At 44.1% G+C, this 16,868-nt stretch overlaps 1 protein-coding gene across 6 annotated transcripts in view; it reads right to left on the bottom strand.

The window, feature by feature from the left end:
* Positions 1–8,943: 8,943 nt before the first annotated feature.
* The window catches only part of LOC144511344 (mitogen-activated protein kinase-binding protein 1-like), a 129,544-nt gene continuing 121,619 nt past the window's right edge, over positions 8,944–16,868 (bottom strand). For 4 of the 6 annotated variants that reach the window (XM_078241625.1, XM_078241627.1, XM_078241623.1 and 1 more), the window contains 4 exons: positions 16,168–16,447; positions 15,106–16,008; positions 12,220–12,305; positions 8,944–10,298 (listed from right to left, as the gene is read on the bottom strand). In XM_078241625.1, coding sequence (XP_078097751.1) covers positions 10,059–10,298; positions 12,220–12,305; positions 15,106–16,008; positions 16,168–16,447 — 1,509 coding nt within the window. In that variant the 3' untranslated portion in view covers positions 8,944–10,058. The remainder of the gene's footprint in view (positions 10,299–12,219; positions 12,306–15,105; positions 16,009–16,167; positions 16,448–16,868) is intronic. The other 2 variants (XM_078241628.1, XM_078241624.1) reach the window with 1 other exon arrangement.

Here is a 16,868-nt window from a genome sequence, read left to right as displayed (position 1 = left end):
TGTGCTCAGTTCTGGTTGCCTCATTACAGGAAGGATGTGGAAAAGATTGAAAGGGTGCAGAGGAGATTTACAAGGATGTTGCCTGGATTGAGTGGCATGCCTTATGAGGATAGGCTGAGGGAGCTCGGTCTTTTCTCCTTGGAGAGACTTAGGATGAGAGGAGACCTAATAGAGGTGTATAAGATGATGAGAGGCATAGATCGGGTGGACTCTCGGAGGCTTTTTCCCAGGGTGGAAATGGCTGCTACGAGAGGATACGGGTTTAAGGTGCTGGGGGGTCCTTCTGATCCTCTACCGTACTAAGAGTCTTTCCCTTTATATTGTACTCCTTCATCCCATTTGACCTGCCAAAATGGGCCACGACGCATTTATCTGGGTTGAAGTCCATCTGCCACTTCTACGCCCAGTCTTGCATCCTATCTATGTCCCTCTGTAACTTCTGACATCCCTCCAGACTATCCACAACCCCACCAACCTTCGTGTCGTCGGCAAACTTACCAACCCATCCCTCCACTTCCTCATCCAGGTCATTTATGAAAATGACAAACAGCAAGGGTCCCAGAACAGATCCCTGGGGCACACCACTGGTGACCGACCTCCATTTAGAAAAAGACCCATCTATACCTACTCTCTGCCTCCTTTGGGCAAGCCAGTTCTGGATCCACCGGGCAGCAGCCCCTTGGATCCCATGCCCTCTCACTTTTTCTAGAAGGCTTGCATGGGGGACCTTATCGAACGCCTTGCTAAAATCCATATAAACCACGGTAGCACGGCAGTGGCACGGTAGCACAGTGGTTAGCACTGCTGCTTCACAGCTCCAGGGACCTGGGTTTGATTCCCGGCTTGGGTCACTGTCTGTGTGGAGTTTGCACATTCTCCTCGTGTCTGCGTGGGTTTCCTCCGGGTGCTCCTGTTTGCTCCTACAGTCCAAAGATGTGCGGGTGAGGTTGATTGGGTATGCTAAAATTGCCCCTTAGTGTCCTGGGATGCATGGATTAGTGGGTAAAATATGTAGGGATATGGGGGAAGGGCCTAGGTGGGATTATGGTCGATGCAGACTCGATGGGCCGAATGGCCTCTTTCTGTACTGTAGGGTTTCTGTGATCTACCGCTTTCCCTTCGTCAATGTGTTTAGTCACATTTTCGAAGAACTCCACCAGGCTCGTAAGGCACGATCAGCCTTTGACAAAGTCATGCTAAGTATTCTTGAGCATACTGAATCTCTCTAAATGCTCATAAATCTTGTCCCTCAGGATCTTCTCCATCAGCTTACCAACCACTGAGGTTAGACTCACCGGTCGGTAATTTCCTGGGCTATCCCTATTCCCCTTCTTGAAAATAGGAACCACATCCGCAATCCTCCGGCACCTCTCCCGTCTCCATCGACGACGCAAAGGTCATCGCCAGAGGCTCTGCAATCTCTTCCCTCGCCTCCCACAGTAACCTGGGGTACATCCCATCCGGACCCGGCGAATTATCTATCTTGATGCCATTCAAAGATTCCAGCACAACCTCTTTGTTAAAGTCCACATACTCAATCTTTTCAGTCCACCGCAAGCCCGCAGTACATCCACCCAGGTCCTTCTCCTCTGTGAAAACCGAGGCAAAATAATCATTAAGCACCTCTGCCATTTCTACTGGTTCCATACTGATTTTTCCGCCTTCACCTTTTATAGGCCCTATTCCTTCCTATTAACAAATTGTCGTGGATTCTGCAGGGGGCCCCTTGAGCGCGACATGGGTGCAGTCGACCGCCCCCTGCACATTCGGTATCCCCGCAATTGCAACGAACCCCGCAGCCCGGGCTTCCTTGCTACCGTGCAAAGGGACCTGGGGGTCCTTGTGCATGAGACGCAAAAGCCCAGTCTGCAGGTACAACAGGTGATCAAGAAGGCAAATGGGATGTTGGCCTATATTGCGAGGGGGATAGAATATAAAAGCAGGGATGTCTTGATGCACCTGTACAGGGCATTGGTGAGGCCGCAGCTGGAAAACTGTGTGCAGTATTGGTCCCCTTATATGAGGAAGGATATATTGGCATTGGAGGGAGTGCAGAGAAGGTTCACCAGGTTGATACCGGAGATGAGGGGTTTGGATTATGAGGAGAGGCTGAGGAGATTGGGTTTGTACTCGTTGGAGTTTAGAAGGATGAGGGGGGATCTTATGGAGACTTATAAGATAATGCGGGGGCTGGATAGGGTGGAGGCGGAGAGATTCTTTCCACTTAGTAAGGAAGTTAAAACTAGAGGACACAGCCTCAAAATAAAGGGGGGTCGGTTTAAGACAGAGTTGAGGAGGAACTTCTTCTCCCAGAGGGTGGTGAATCTCTGGAATTCTCTGCCCACTGAGGTGGTGGAGGCTACCTCGCTGAATATGTTTAAAGCGCGGATGGATGGATTCCTGAGCGGTAAGGGAATTAAGGGTTATGGGGATCAGGCGGGTAAGTGGTACTGATCCACGTCAGATCAGCCATGATCTTATTGAATGGCGGGGCAGGCTCGAGGGGCTAGATGGCCTACTCCTGCTCCTATTTCTTATGTTCTTATGGGCCTGGTCCAGGTTGAATTTGATGTCCTGCCCAGCCCAGGCAGACAGGGCTTCAGTGACCTGCTTGACACAGGGTGTGGACTGAAGACTGGGAGATGCCACAGACATCTCCGCTCAGGCTCTGGAAGGAGCCAGTCGCATAGAAGTTCAGAGCAGCCGTCAATCTGACAGCCACTGAGAGTGGGTGCCCCCCCCTGCCCCGCCCCTAGGTGCCAGATCCTGCGACAGGTCACACAGGTGTCGCACGGTATCCTTTCGGAGTCGGAGACGTCGGTGGTATACGGTGTCCAACATCTCCTCGAAGGACACTCGTGCACGGAACTGCCGGGGTCTCTACTCCCTCCTTCTCCGAAGCCCCCGCTCTGGGTGAATGGCAGCCACCACCTGCCTCTGATGGTCGTCTCCCTCCGGTCCTGCAAGTGGTACAGCCCGGGCCTCCTGGGCCCGCAGTTCTTCCTCCAGTTCCTCCTCCTCAGCTCCAGCAGCAACCAGAAGAGCAGCAAGATCTATTGGTTGCATTGCAAAAGCCATCTCGTCACTCTGAAAGGCGGGGAGGAGGGGGGGGTGGGGGTGGAGGTGGAGATGAACAAATGTTGGAGTCATGCAACGCTGCTTGCCCCTAGCACACCGACAATCACAGCCCCCCCATGCCCCCCAATCCCCCCCAGCCACATGCTCCACACAGTCACAGCCCCCCAAACCCCCCAGCCACATGCTCCACACAGTCACAGCCCCCCAATCCCCCCAGCCACATGCTCCACACAGTCACAGCCCCCCCATGCCCCCAGCCACATGCTCCACACAGTCACAGCTCCCCATGCCCCCCGGCCACATGCTCCACACAGTCACTGCCTCCCCATGCCCCCCAACCCCCCCCAGCCACATGCTCCACACAGTCACAGCCCCTGGTAACGTTGAGAGGCTGCAGCAGTGCTATCTGCAAGGGCTTTGTGCACATCCTTCAGCCTGAAGTGAGCTGCGGTGCTAGGACCCAGCAGCACTGCAGGACACGAGGTCAGTGCTGAGACCCGTGTCCGTGCTGTCAAACATCGGAGATTGTGCACAGCGACAGCCCCCCTCCCCCCCAACACACTCGCAGAGCCGCTATTGACCCGAGACAGCGAAATGGCCGCAACAACAGGACACCCGTGAGTAGCGGAGAGCTTTCGGACGCCATGCACCATCCTCCTCGCCAACCCTCACTGAGGAAGCGCCCGATGCAGACTTTTATTCAGCAGGTCCCTAAAAGCACGGTTCCGGATTGGTAAACGCAGTGGTAAAGGGGGAAATGCTGATAGAGTTGGGTGGGCAGTTCATTAATTCAATTTAAATGCATGCAAATGCATTTAAATCGTCGTTGCGCCCGATTTGGGCGTGGAAGGGATCCCCGCCATTTGCGGGTCTCAGTAAAGTGACGATCTGTGCGAACACGAGTGCAGATCGCCATAAAGGCCTCACGCCAGAGTTTTCCACGATTTCGCGCCCGAAAATGGGCGCAAATTGTTGGTAAAATCAGGCCCTTAGTGTCAGGGAAATTAGCATGGTGAATATGTGGGGTTGCAGGGATGTTGCCTGGGTGGGATAGTTGCTGGTGCAGGCTCGATGTGCCGATTAGCCTCCTCCTATACTGTAAGGATTCTATGATTCTTGACTGGCCCCATCAAGCAAGGGGAATAGCTGCTTCCTATTCACCCTCTCCAATCTTGGGGAGGCGATGGTCTAGTGGTATTATCGCTAGACTATTAATCCAGAAATTTAGCTAATGTTCTGGGAACCCGGATTCGAATTCCGCCACGGCCGATGATGGAATTTGAATTCAATAAAAATATCTGTGATTAAGAATCTACTAGTGACTGAAACCATTGCTGATTGTTGGAAAAACCCATCTGGTTTTGGGCAATCACATCCTTTTTATAGCGTGGTGACCAGAACTGCACACAGTACTCCAGATGTGGCCTAACCAATGATCTGTACAGCTCCTTGCTCTTATACTCAATGTCATGACTGATAAAAGCAAAATGTCCCATATACTGTAATTATCCTATTCACCTGCAATGCCGCCTTTGGGGATCTGTGAATAAGTACCCCAAGATCCATCTGTTCCTCTGAGCTACCTAATGTCCTGCCATTCATTAAATACTCCCTCGTCTTGTTACTTCTTCCAAAGTGCATCATCTTGTAGAGTTAAATACCAGCTGCCACTGCTCTGCCCATCTGACCAACCCAACTATATCTTTCTGTAACCTACTACCAACTTTTTCACTATTAACTACCCTACAAATCTTGGTGTCATCTGCAAACTTGCTTATCGTTCCCTCCACATTATCTATATCGTTTATATCAAACTGGAGTTAGATTATGAACACACCAAGTTTCCTTGAATTCCATGTGCTTCAATGTTCTCAATCACTCTCCCATCCTTGTCAAAGGTTTTGATAAAATCCATATAAACTATATCAACTGCACTTCACTCATCCACACTATCACATTTTCAAAAAATTCTATCAAATTTGTTAAGCTATCTGTAAATAATCTATGCCTTTCCAAGTGGAGATTAATTCTCTCCATGTTTTCCCAACCCTTCAGATGTTGTGATTCAATTTTACTAATAATCCACAACAAACTGGAGTTAAGAAAGTTAGTTTATTTTACACATTCAGAAACTTGCGAAAGGAATGCCTGTACACAACCCATTCATATAGTAAAAGGGGAATAGAGTAGTTTTACAGTGCAAGGACTACAGGAAAAAAAATGGTTCACTGGGACTCGAGTCCAAAGTCAGAATCCAAATGAGAAATTCTTTGATATAAGCTTTTATATATTTAGCTCTCTTAAGACTGCAAGTTGAAGGATTCACTTTTTGGTTGGGGCTGACATTGCAAAATGAAGTAGACACAGAGATTGAGTTGACTGTCAGCAATGATACAAAATCTTCCACCAGAGTCAGGTTAGATGGGCAAGTTGTTGTGCCTGGAGGAACCTGCTTCTTTGAGGCTTACCAGAATTTTAAAACAGATTGCCTGTGAAAACCAAAAACGTAATATTAAACTGTCCGAAAGCCAAAGGCTTAGGTCATGTGACCATCCTTCACACAATGACTTCAAAAGGGTTGGCTATCCAGCATCTGGAATTGGCTTTGATTTCAGGACTGAACGTCTCAGTCCTTGGTTGTTGAAAGGAATCTGGCCTTGGGTGGCTACATGGAGTTCATACATTCTTCCTGTGGGTTTCCTCCAGGTGCTCTGGTTTCCTCCCACAGTCCAAAGATGTGGTTAGGTGGATTGGCCATGGCAAATGCACAGGGTTATGATGATAAGGTGGAGGGGAGGACATGGGTGGGATGCTCCTATGGTGGGTTGGTGCAGACTCAATATGCCGAATGTCCTCTTTCTGCACTGTAGGAATTCTATGATTCTAAATGCAAATAACGACTTGCAGATAGTGAGGAACATTGTCAGAAGCTACAGAAGGATATAGATAGGCTGGAAATTTGGGCAAAGAAATGGCAGATGGAGTTCAATCCAGATAAATGCGAAGTGATGCATTTTGGTAGAACTAACATAGGGGGGAGCTATACGATAAATGGCAGAACCATAAAGGGTGTAGATACGCAGAGGGACCTGGGTGTGCAAGTCCACAGATCCTTGAAGGTGACGTCACAGGTGGAGAAGGTAGTGAATAAGGCATATGGCATGCTTGCCTTTATAGGACGGGGCATAGAGTATAAAAGTTGGGGTCTGATGTTGTGGTTGTATAGAACGTTGGTTCGGCCGCATTTGGAATACTGTGCCCAGTTCTGGTCGCCACACTACCAGAAGGACGTGGAGGCTTTAGAGAGAGTGCAGAGGAGGTTTACCAGGATGTTGCCTAGTATGGAAGGGCTTAGTTATGAGGAGAGATTGGGTAAACTGGGGTTGTTCTCACTGGAAAGACGGAGGATGAGGGGTGACCTAATGGAGGTGTATAAAATTATGAAAGGCATAGATAGGGTGAAGGGTGGGAAGCTTTTTCCCAGGTCGGTGGTGACGTTCACGAGGGGTCATAGATCCAAGGTGGGGGGGGGGGGGGGGGGGCAGGGGGTTTAAACACAGATATCAGAAGGACGTATTTTACACAGAGGGTGGTGGGGGCCTGGAATGCGCTGCCAGGCAAGGTGGTGGAGGCGGACACACTGGGAACGTTTAAGACTTATCTAGATAGCCACATGAATGGAGTGGGAATGGAGGGATACAAAAGAATGGTCTAGTTTTGGACCAGGGAGCGGCGCGGGCTTGAAGGGCCAAAGGGCCTGTTCCTGTGCTGTATTGTTCTTTGTTCTAACGTCCCTGTAGTTCCCTTTGAAATTGATCTGAATGGTTCTGGGTGTGATCCGAATTAGTAAGTAGCTCTCTTGACATAAGGTGTGACATTCCAGAAACTTGAGAAAATAACTCTTGGTCCTTTAAATTCCTGGGGATGGCCTCAGGCAAAGAGCTTTGGTGATGGCTCAGGTGACTTGTAGCAGCCATCTTAAATTTCTTTCAGCAGCAGAAAAGTTCTAATGTTTAAAAATAGTCAAAGGATAAAGATTGGAATATATTGTTGGTGGGTTTCTATGACATAGGAACCCAATCACCAACATGAAACAGTAGACATAAATGGGGTCAGTCCTGATATGTAATGAGTGGTGTGCCACTAGACTCAGTACTGGGACCTCAGGTTATAATTGACATAAATGACTTGAATGAAGGAAACCGAAGCTGTGGTTGCTATATTTCCTGATGACACTAAGATGGGCAGGAAAGTTGTGAAGAGCACACAAGGAGGCTACAAAGTGATATAGATTGGTTAAGTGGAAAAGTATCTGGCAAATGGGGTATAATAAGGGAAAATATGAAATTGTCCATTTTGGCAGGAATAATAAAAAAAAGCATATTATCTTAATGGTGAGAGGCTGCAGAGTTCTCGAGACGCAGAGGGATCTGGTTGTCCTAATGCATGAATTGTAAAAGGTTAGTATGCAGGTATAACAAGTTAATTAGGAAATCTAATAGAAGGTTGTTGTTTACTGTGAATACAAAAGTAGGGAGACTGTGCTTCAGTTACACAATGCATTGTGAGGCCACATCTGGAGTACTGACTACAGTGCTGACTCTTTATTTCAGGGAAGATGTAAATACATTGCAACAGCTGAAGTTTACTATGAGGAAAAGCTGGACTAGCTTGGCTTTGTATCTGCTGGGGTTTAGAAGAGAGGTGACTTTATTTAAACACAAGATCCTGACAGGATCTTAGAAATCATAGAAACCCTACTTCTCAGAAAGAGGCCATTCAGCCCATCAAGTCTGCGCCGACCACAATCCCACCCAGGCCCTACCCCCATATCCCTACATATTTACCCACTAATCCCTCTAACCTACGCATCCCAGGACACCAAGGGCAATTTTAGCATGGCCAATCGACTTAACCCGCACATCTTTGGACTGTGGGAGGAAACCAGAGCACCCGGAAGAAACCCACGCAGACACGAGGAGAATGTGCAAACTCCACACAGACAGTGACCCAAGCCGGGAATCGAACCCTGGAGCTGCGAAGCAGCAGTGCTAACCACTGTGCTATCGTGCCGACCAAGAGTAATGTGGAAGGGATGTTTCCTCTTGTGGGAGAATGTAAAACCAGGGAGCTTTCCTTTGTGTGGTTGTTTGCACTGTCATAGAAACCTGGGAAATTCCATGGATCTGGAAAATTCCATGGATCTTTTACACTGCTGAGTTCTCTGCAAAAAGTGAAATTTGTCAATTCCCAGATTGGTTAAGGATTGCAATCTGTTGAGGGGAGGCTTCAACAGTGTTCGCTCTGGAAGAGTGTAGAATCTGAAGGCAACTTCTAAATTTCCAGATTATTCTGTTACAGGTGCCAACTCCAGAAATTGCTCCCAGTTCATTAGAGTAATGACAGTGAACACAGACAGTTCTGCTATCACAGTGCCATTATCAGATCACCATACAAACTAAATTTGGAGTTTGCCAGCAGCAAGTTGTGTTCAGGGAGCTCACTGGTGGTGAGCAGCAGCCACTCAAACTTTAGGGACTGCTCCACTTCCAATCCATACACAAATATTACTCCTGAAGTGGGCTAAATTTGACACATCTAGACTGTTGTAAAGGATTAATGACAGAACAGAAAACACACTCAAAATGAAACTCCTTCAATCACGGAACAGACATTTGTCAGGGTTACCTGTGTGAAACGTGAGAAATTTTATTATTGCATAATTAGATTAAGATGGTCAATTTGTTTAACAGTAGGAAATATCAAGTTCTCAGCAATATTTAGTTCCAAGTGGATTGTAATAGAATGCCCGAGTTACTACTTAACCAATGGATTTATCCTCCAGAAGCAGCCGTCAGAACTCAATGATCATTAAATCTTTATTTAAGGCAAGAAGGTCAAGTGAAAAAACAAACAAATAGCTAATACACATACAGAAGAGGGGAACATCATACAATACTGTATTCAAAATAATGTGCTTCTGGTAATACATTATTGCATTGCTAAGTCTAACTTTATACAGATATATGTACAGCAGGATTAAACAAGCAACCATTTGCATCATAGTGTTTTTAAAAACACAAGCTTTTTACAAAAATATGTTGCATATAAGAAATCCTGATCAAGGAAGACAGCCCCTTTTGTAATAGGGATTCAGCCCTTTTGACAAAATTTAAGACATCACATATTTAGTTTTTCTTAATAGCATCAAACTAGCTCCGAAAAATACTTTATGCCATGAAGAAAATATACAATATAGCAGGAAACTAGACTTCAGCCTATGATTCCTTGCACCATGAAGGTCAAGGGAAAGGTACTGAAGAAAAATTCTCCCTTGGAACAGCAAAATTACAACACAAAAATGTCCCTCAAGATTGAAGTTCAGATAATCAGCATAAAAAGTTTCTACTAATGCACTAAAAGAGCATTACCTTAAATAGTGATCAGGTATAGCCAGCTGACTGATGTACTGTTTTGGGATATCAACATTAGAGTCATTCAAAATTATTCAATTCAAATCATCTTACCATTCAACCTTTTAAGTGCTGAATTCAACTTCTATTTATATTGTTCAATTTAAATGATCTATTCAGTTTTTCTTAACAGGAGTAGACTGCCCATTGAAATCAGTAACAACCAACTGTACATTTCTACGTTCAAATATTGAAACAATTCCAAATCGCCTACACAAAAATCTGTGGTGTACATACTTTTAAAAAAAAACAATAAACAAACATCTGCAAGGGTAAAGTAGATTTCTTGTTAAATTACCAGACCAATTCTGAACAAAAGCATAAATTCTTGAACGCTTTTCTGAGCTTAAATAAACTAGTGACTATAATTCTGATAAGACATGCTGATTGCAGCTCCCTCTTCAGGAACTACATAAAATAAGCTTACAAGAATGTTGTACAATTTTCTAGGACAAAGTGACAAAGTTCAATTTTAACATTCTTTTCTGGCGCCTCAAATGTAGTATTTCAATATTGTAATTGTAGTTTTTGCGCCATCATTTTTATCAACAATTCTGAATATTGTTCAAGTAAAGCTGCTGCCTTGCCATTCTCAAGACATTCTGAAACAATTGGTTGTTTGCTCACTGAAGTGGAAATTGGCAAACACTCTACAGAGTTCAAATGCTTCCTCGCAGAGGAAAATGCATCACACAGGATTGCCATCATCTGGGACTTCACCTCTGGTGCATCTTCACTGCAAGTCACCTGTGAAGAAAGGCTAGACTGGAGCAAATGAATTTTTAAAAAATATTTTCCTTCCTCCTGAGGTACAGTTCCTTACACAGGAGCAGTTATCTGATAGTGCAGATGTTTCAAACAGCTGTTTTTTTAAAAAAAACTGGGCGAGGATGGTATCGTCTTCAAGTGATGTCCATGCATGAGCATTCCATAATAGTAATCAAAAGCAAGAAACAGCTGGTATTTTCCCTCCCTATCCCTGGGATACTAAAATTAATACAGAACAATGATTACACTTGGCTATTTTAATCAATAGCCTAATTCATTTATATTTAGCAATTCCTCTATTACAATTTATTCCTCAGTCACTTGGCAATGATTTGAACTGCGAATCTCTGTTGCTGATTTTCCTCCTCCCTCACTGCTTCTATGGATTGATGTGCCTCATATATAATCACTCCCTAGTGGAAAAATGCCCAATGAACATGAACAAAGGTAGAGAACCAGACAAGAGCCTGTTGCTAGTCTAACAATCTACTGATTAGTCTGACCATCCAGCACCTAAGCACTTATTTTAGTCAAATGTAGTGCATGTAAACTCATTTTATCCAATTGGCATTCGACAAATGTGTGTCTCAAAATATGCTTTCTTTCAACTCAATTAGGTGGATCCAAAAATTTTGAGATTTGTCATCTTCACCAGCAAATAAGGTAAACTCTGCAGCAGAGTTTAAGATTAATTTCAATAGCCACTTAAAATAGCGATAATTCCCTTTAAAAAAAAGTTGAGTGCGTGTGCGCATTGCTCCCTATCCCTCATAGCTCTCAAGGTGATCGTGGCTAGCTATCTTCTTGAACCGCAACAAGTGGCAGGATACTGTGGTGTAGGGACACCCACAGGCCCATCAGGTAGTGACGCTGAAGGGATGCTATTACACATCCAAGTGGGATAGTGAGGGGGTAAATGGAGGTAGGTGTATGTTTCCATACAAATGCTGCCTTGGCCCTTGTGTGGTACAAATTGTGGTTTGGGAAATGAAGATTCTGTCCAATGAAATAAGGTGGAGTAGCGCAACTTGAACTAGAGGCAATAGCATAATGGTTAAATGTAGAAAAAAAATTCCACAACTTCAGGAGCATTGAGTCACCAGGTTTCACGTCAGGCATTGGTGTTTGGTCTATCCTCCATCGTTTTAAAATTGAGGTATAGCATTTTTGACAGCTTATCAGTAAATACCAAACAGATAAATGCTATATAACATAATAAATTCCAGTCTGCTGCATCTCCTCCCTGCACTCCTAAAAAGGTGATTGAAAACTTACTTGATTCAACTTTAGGCACATATTCATTGCAAAAATAATGAGACTTCTAGAAATTGAAGAAATTATTCAATGAATTTTTTATTTTTATGCAGTGAAACCACTATTTGCAACAGAAAAGGAAAGGGAAGTGTAGTGTTTCTGAGCAGTATAAATTTATGGAGCCCATTCTAAGTGCTATAGTATTCGCTTGAAACCAAATACAACATTGTACATAGGCTCAGTCTCTTGTAAATACTATGCAGGACCCTGCTGTGAGCAAAAACAATGGATAGTTTGACCCAATAGGGTTGTGCCAGTATTCCACAAGGCCCTTCTTCTAACCTTCTTAATCAAAACCCATTAAGATAACTTTCTCTTCCTTTATCCCCTCATCTTTATCTAGTTTCCCTTAAGTGCACCCACGTTGGTCACCTCAACCAATGCTCATGAAATGAGTTCCACTTATCTTGATATGCAACTATTTGGAGAAGCGCTCACTGAAGTTGGGCAGTTGGGGATAGCAAAACAGACTGGGGGTTTTCAGGCTCGTTAGTCAAATGTACAATAAACCGTGAAGAAAACAAAGCTGTGAAATGGGGAAAGAGTAGAAATAAAATATTGACAAAGGTAATCAGCATGTGCCTACCTTGCTGTACAACTGTAAGGCCTTCTGCAAAATGTTCTGAAGTTCTGTTACGACACACTCACAGCTTGCAATGCTTACTACAAGATCTGAAAAAATCAAGAACCAGTTGAGGAAAAGATTCAAGTAGCATCAGTGAAATACACAAATATTTTCCCCTTTTTGGATTAGGAGTAATTTCTTCAGTCAGAGGAAAGTGAATATTTGCAATTCTCTGCCCAGAGGAACGAGAGTCAGTCACCTAGTATAGTACCGGAAAATGACCTGGCTATTCGGCCCTTCAAGCCTGCTCCACCATTCATTATAATCCTGGCTGATCATCCAACTCAATAGGCTGATTCCACCTTCCCCCATATCCTTTGAACCCCTTTGCCCCAAGACCAATATCCAACTCCTTCTTGAAAACGTACAATGTTTTGGCCTTAACCGCTTTCCGCGGTAGCGAATTCCATAGGCTTACCAAACTCTTGGTGAAGAAATTTCTTCTCATCTTAGTCCTAAAAGGTTTACCCTGTATCCTTAGACTATGACCTCTGGTTCTGGACTCCCCCCACCATTGAGAACATCCTTTTCGCATGTACCCTGTCTAGTTGTGTTAGAATTTTATTGGTTTCTATGAGATCCCCTCTCATTCTTCTAAACTTAAATATCATCCTAACTGACTCATACGCCAGTCCTGTCATCCTAGGAATCAGTCTGATAAACCTTTGCTGCACTCACTTTATAGCAAGAACATCCTTCTTCAGATAGGGAAACCAAAACTGCACACAATATTCCAGGTGTGGTCTCACCAAAGCCCTGTATAAGTGCAGCAAGACATTCCTGTTCCTTTACTCGAATCCTCTCGCTATGAAGGTTAATATATCATTCTTTACTGCCTGCTGCACCTGCATGCTTACCTTCAGCAACTGGTGTATGAGGACATCCAGGTCTCACTGCACATTCTCACCTTTCTTAATTTATAGCCAGATTTGTCCTCCTGTTTTTGCTACCAAACTGGATAACCTCAGTTATTCAGATTATACTGCACCTGCCATACATTTGCCCACTCACTCAGCTTGTCCAAATCACACTGAAGCACCTCTACATCCTCCTCACAGCTCACCCTCCAACCCAGCTTTGTGTCATCTGCAAATTTGGAGATAATATATTTAGTGCCCTCATCTAAATCATTAATATTGAATAGCTGGGATTCTATCACTGATCCCTGTGGGACCCCGCTAGTCACTGTCTGCCATTCGGAAAATGACCTGTTTATTCCTACCCTTTGTTTCCTGTCTGCCACCCAGTTTTCTATCCATCTCGATGCACTAGCTCCAAACCCACGCGCTTCAATTTTACATGCTAGTCTCTTACATGAGACTATCAAAATATCGAAAGCCCAAATAAACTACATCCTCCAGCTCCCCCTCAAGTCTGCTAGTTACATTTTCTGTGGTTCAAGACTGAGACCGTTAGATCTCTATGTGCATCTCTATGGGTATAGTGCAGGAAAATTGTGTTGAGGTAGAGGATTAGCCATGATCTCGTGGAAAAGCAGAGTGGGTTCAAAGATGAATGGCCTACCCTGCTCCTATTTCTTATGTTGTGATTTGATAGTTGCACAATGTTCAATTTTCTGTTGATATATATCGCATATATGTGATGTTAAAAGTAAATACGGCAGCCTTCTGGTATGCTCCAGAGCAGCTGCAAACAAATGCTGTTTAGGACTGTGGGCCTCACTCAGAAAGGTTAGTGACTACCCTAATGAGATGCATTGGTTGAGTCTTGATTTTAAGGATTTTCTTTATTCTTTCACAGGGCATGGATACCCGGGGCTAATCAAGCAGGATGCTTTTTCCTGGATGGTGTCTAGCTCGAGTGTTGGTGGAGTTGCATTCATCCAGGCCAAGTGGAAAGTATTCCAGCACACTCCTAACTTGTGCCTTCTCGATAGTGGAAAGTCAGGAGTGAGTTACTCTCCACAAAATTCCCAGCCTCTGACCTGTTCTCATAGCCAGTCGTTCCCCTCCCCACTCCCCTCCCCCAAGGATATTGATAGTTGTGGATTCAGCAACAGCAATGCCATTTAATATCAAGAGGAGATAAGTGGTTGGATTCTCTCATGTTGCATATGGTCATTTTTTGGCTGCTGGGCAAACAGTGGAAGAAAAGAAGGTCCTACAATAGCCTTAAAAAAAACACAGCCTAAGTGTTCAGACAACCGCAACATCTGCAGTTCAGATGGCTTAAATGGTAGAATCATATAACATTAGAGGCGCTATTAAATGGAGGTAGAGTTAGGGTGGGGGGAAAAAACAAAGCCACACACAAAAAAAAACAAGTATTCTAAATCAAGTTAGCCAAGAATAGAAACATAGAAACAAATAGTTCATTCAGCCTTTGAGCCTGCTCTGCCATTTAATGTGATCACTGCTGATCCTCTCAGTGCCATCCTTCCACACACAATTCAGGTGTGAGCTCACCAAGGCTCTGTACAGCTGTAGAAAGATATCCTTGCTCTTGTACTCAAATCCTTGAATAAAACACGAACTTTATTTTGACAGAATTATAAAGATTAATTTTATATTTTTGCTTGAAAGTCATACTAGGAAGAAAAAGCATCCTGCTTGATTAGCCCCGGGTACCCATGCCCTGTGAAAGAATAAAGAAAATCCTTAAAATCAAGACTCAACCAATGCATCTCATTAGGGTAGTCACTAACCTTTCTGAGTGAGGCCCACAGTCCTAAACAGCATTTGTTTGCAGCTGCTCTGGAGCATACCAGAAGGCTGCCGTATTTACTTTTAACATCACATATGCAATATAGTGACTAGTGGTCTTGAGAAAGGAAAACATTAGGAGCCAGAGATGCAATGGAAGTTAAATACACATTATAAATATTACCTGCTTCACTGGTGGGTTGCTCTTCAAACTCCACACTTTCTCTGGGTGCTTTAGTAACATCCATAGGAAAGGTGCTTCCTTTGGTGATAGTTATAGAATTATTGCTCACTCTATCCCTGTTGGGACTGATGCTGTCATGCTGTGGTGGTGAAGCAATTGAGTCCCATGTTTGAATTTCTTCCAATGTGTGCTCCATGACATCTTGAGAATTGTTACAGTGCTCCAAATTTCCAGCATCTCTCTTTAGGATTGAGTTCATGTTTGGGCTGCTCCCCTTTCTCTTGAGGTCTTCATAAACCGGTTGATCTTTTTTAGCTAGACACGCTGGTTGTGTGGGTGCGATTGCGGAAGTAGATGGCCGTGTGGAATCTTGACCAGCACGCAGTTTTTGTTTGACCTTTGAAACAGCAACACCATTAGCTATTGGTGGAGGCATCAGCAGTCTGTCTGTGTGCATTTTGGAAAGCTTCAGCGTCAAGTTAGCTCTAGCTTGATGGTTCCCATAAGACAAAGTACCATTCTGTAATATCACTTTTGACGGAACCTTTTCCTTGAAATTTTCAGTTGGACCATCTTCACATGGAGTTGAGTCCACGGACTCTGTTAAGTCTGTAGTAGACACTGCTCTAGAACTGGGTAAACTCATAGTGCTCGACTGTCCCAAGGTTTTCAGATTCAGGTTTTCTTCCATTGATGCACTGCGTGACATTTTAGCTGTGAAACTGGCAGTTGGGTGCATGTAGGACCTAGGTTTTCCAGGTTTGTTCTTAGACATCTCTTTGTTAAAAGTTGCTGCAAGCATGTCCATTTTGCCACACAATGAATGTCTCTGCACTGGCCACTTATTTGCATTCACGCTAGACTGTGACGCTGCTATGAATGAAGCAGATGACACCTGTTCTTCTGTGTAAAAGTAAAGATGATTAAAAGTTAATGTGCTTGTAGTAAACATGTAGACAAAGAGAGATATAGAAATTAATCATTTTATTAACAAAACACAATTACTTGCAGTCATACTATCTACCATTTTGTAATTAAAAAACCTCTTGGGTTAAGTCTTACCAGCTTGCACCAGGTCCATCACAGACGTTGACCGTTTACACATTAGGCTTCTTCCATTATGTGGCGCTGCACCTTTCACCCCTGTCAATGTTTGAGACATCTCAGCACTTGAACTTCTTGACTCTCTACCCCAGCCACTTCCACTGCACATTTTCTCACTTTGACTCATCTCTTCATCGCTAAGGTTCTTTGCCCCATCGAAGGACGGCCGTGCTTCGCATCCTTCAACTCCTCTAAAAGATTTCTCTTCAGCACTCAATTGTGTAGACTTATAGCTTATCTGTGGGGGTGGGGTGGGGGGGGGGGGTGGTGAGAGGGAGAGATATTAATAACAAAGATACATTTATTTTTCACAAACTTTTCTTGTCTTTTTTTGTTGTGGTAACTGAGGTTTCAGGGTCTGTATTCCACGATCACACAAAACTACATCACATTTCTACCACCGCATCAACTGGAGTAATAAATGCTGTTTGGGAATTTGGACATCCCATTAGCCATAAAGAGATAAAGGAATAAATCTACAAATGCTGAAATACAAAATCAGTTGTTGAAAATATATTTAGATGAGGAGATACTTCTTCACTTAGAGGGTGCTGAACCTGTGAAATTTTTTTTACCACTGAAGACTGTGGAGGCCAAATCATTGAATATATTTAAGGCGGCAATAGATTTCTAGAGCATTGAGTATGGAGAGTGCAGGA

Source organism: Mustelus asterias, chromosome 24 (assembly GCF_964213995.1).
Source record: "Mustelus asterias chromosome 24, sMusAst1.hap1.1, whole genome shotgun sequence".
In the NCBI taxonomy this organism is placed as follows: domain Eukaryota; kingdom Metazoa; phylum Chordata; class Chondrichthyes; order Carcharhiniformes; family Triakidae; genus Mustelus; species Mustelus asterias.
This window is presented reverse-complemented; position numbering and strand designations above follow the sequence as displayed.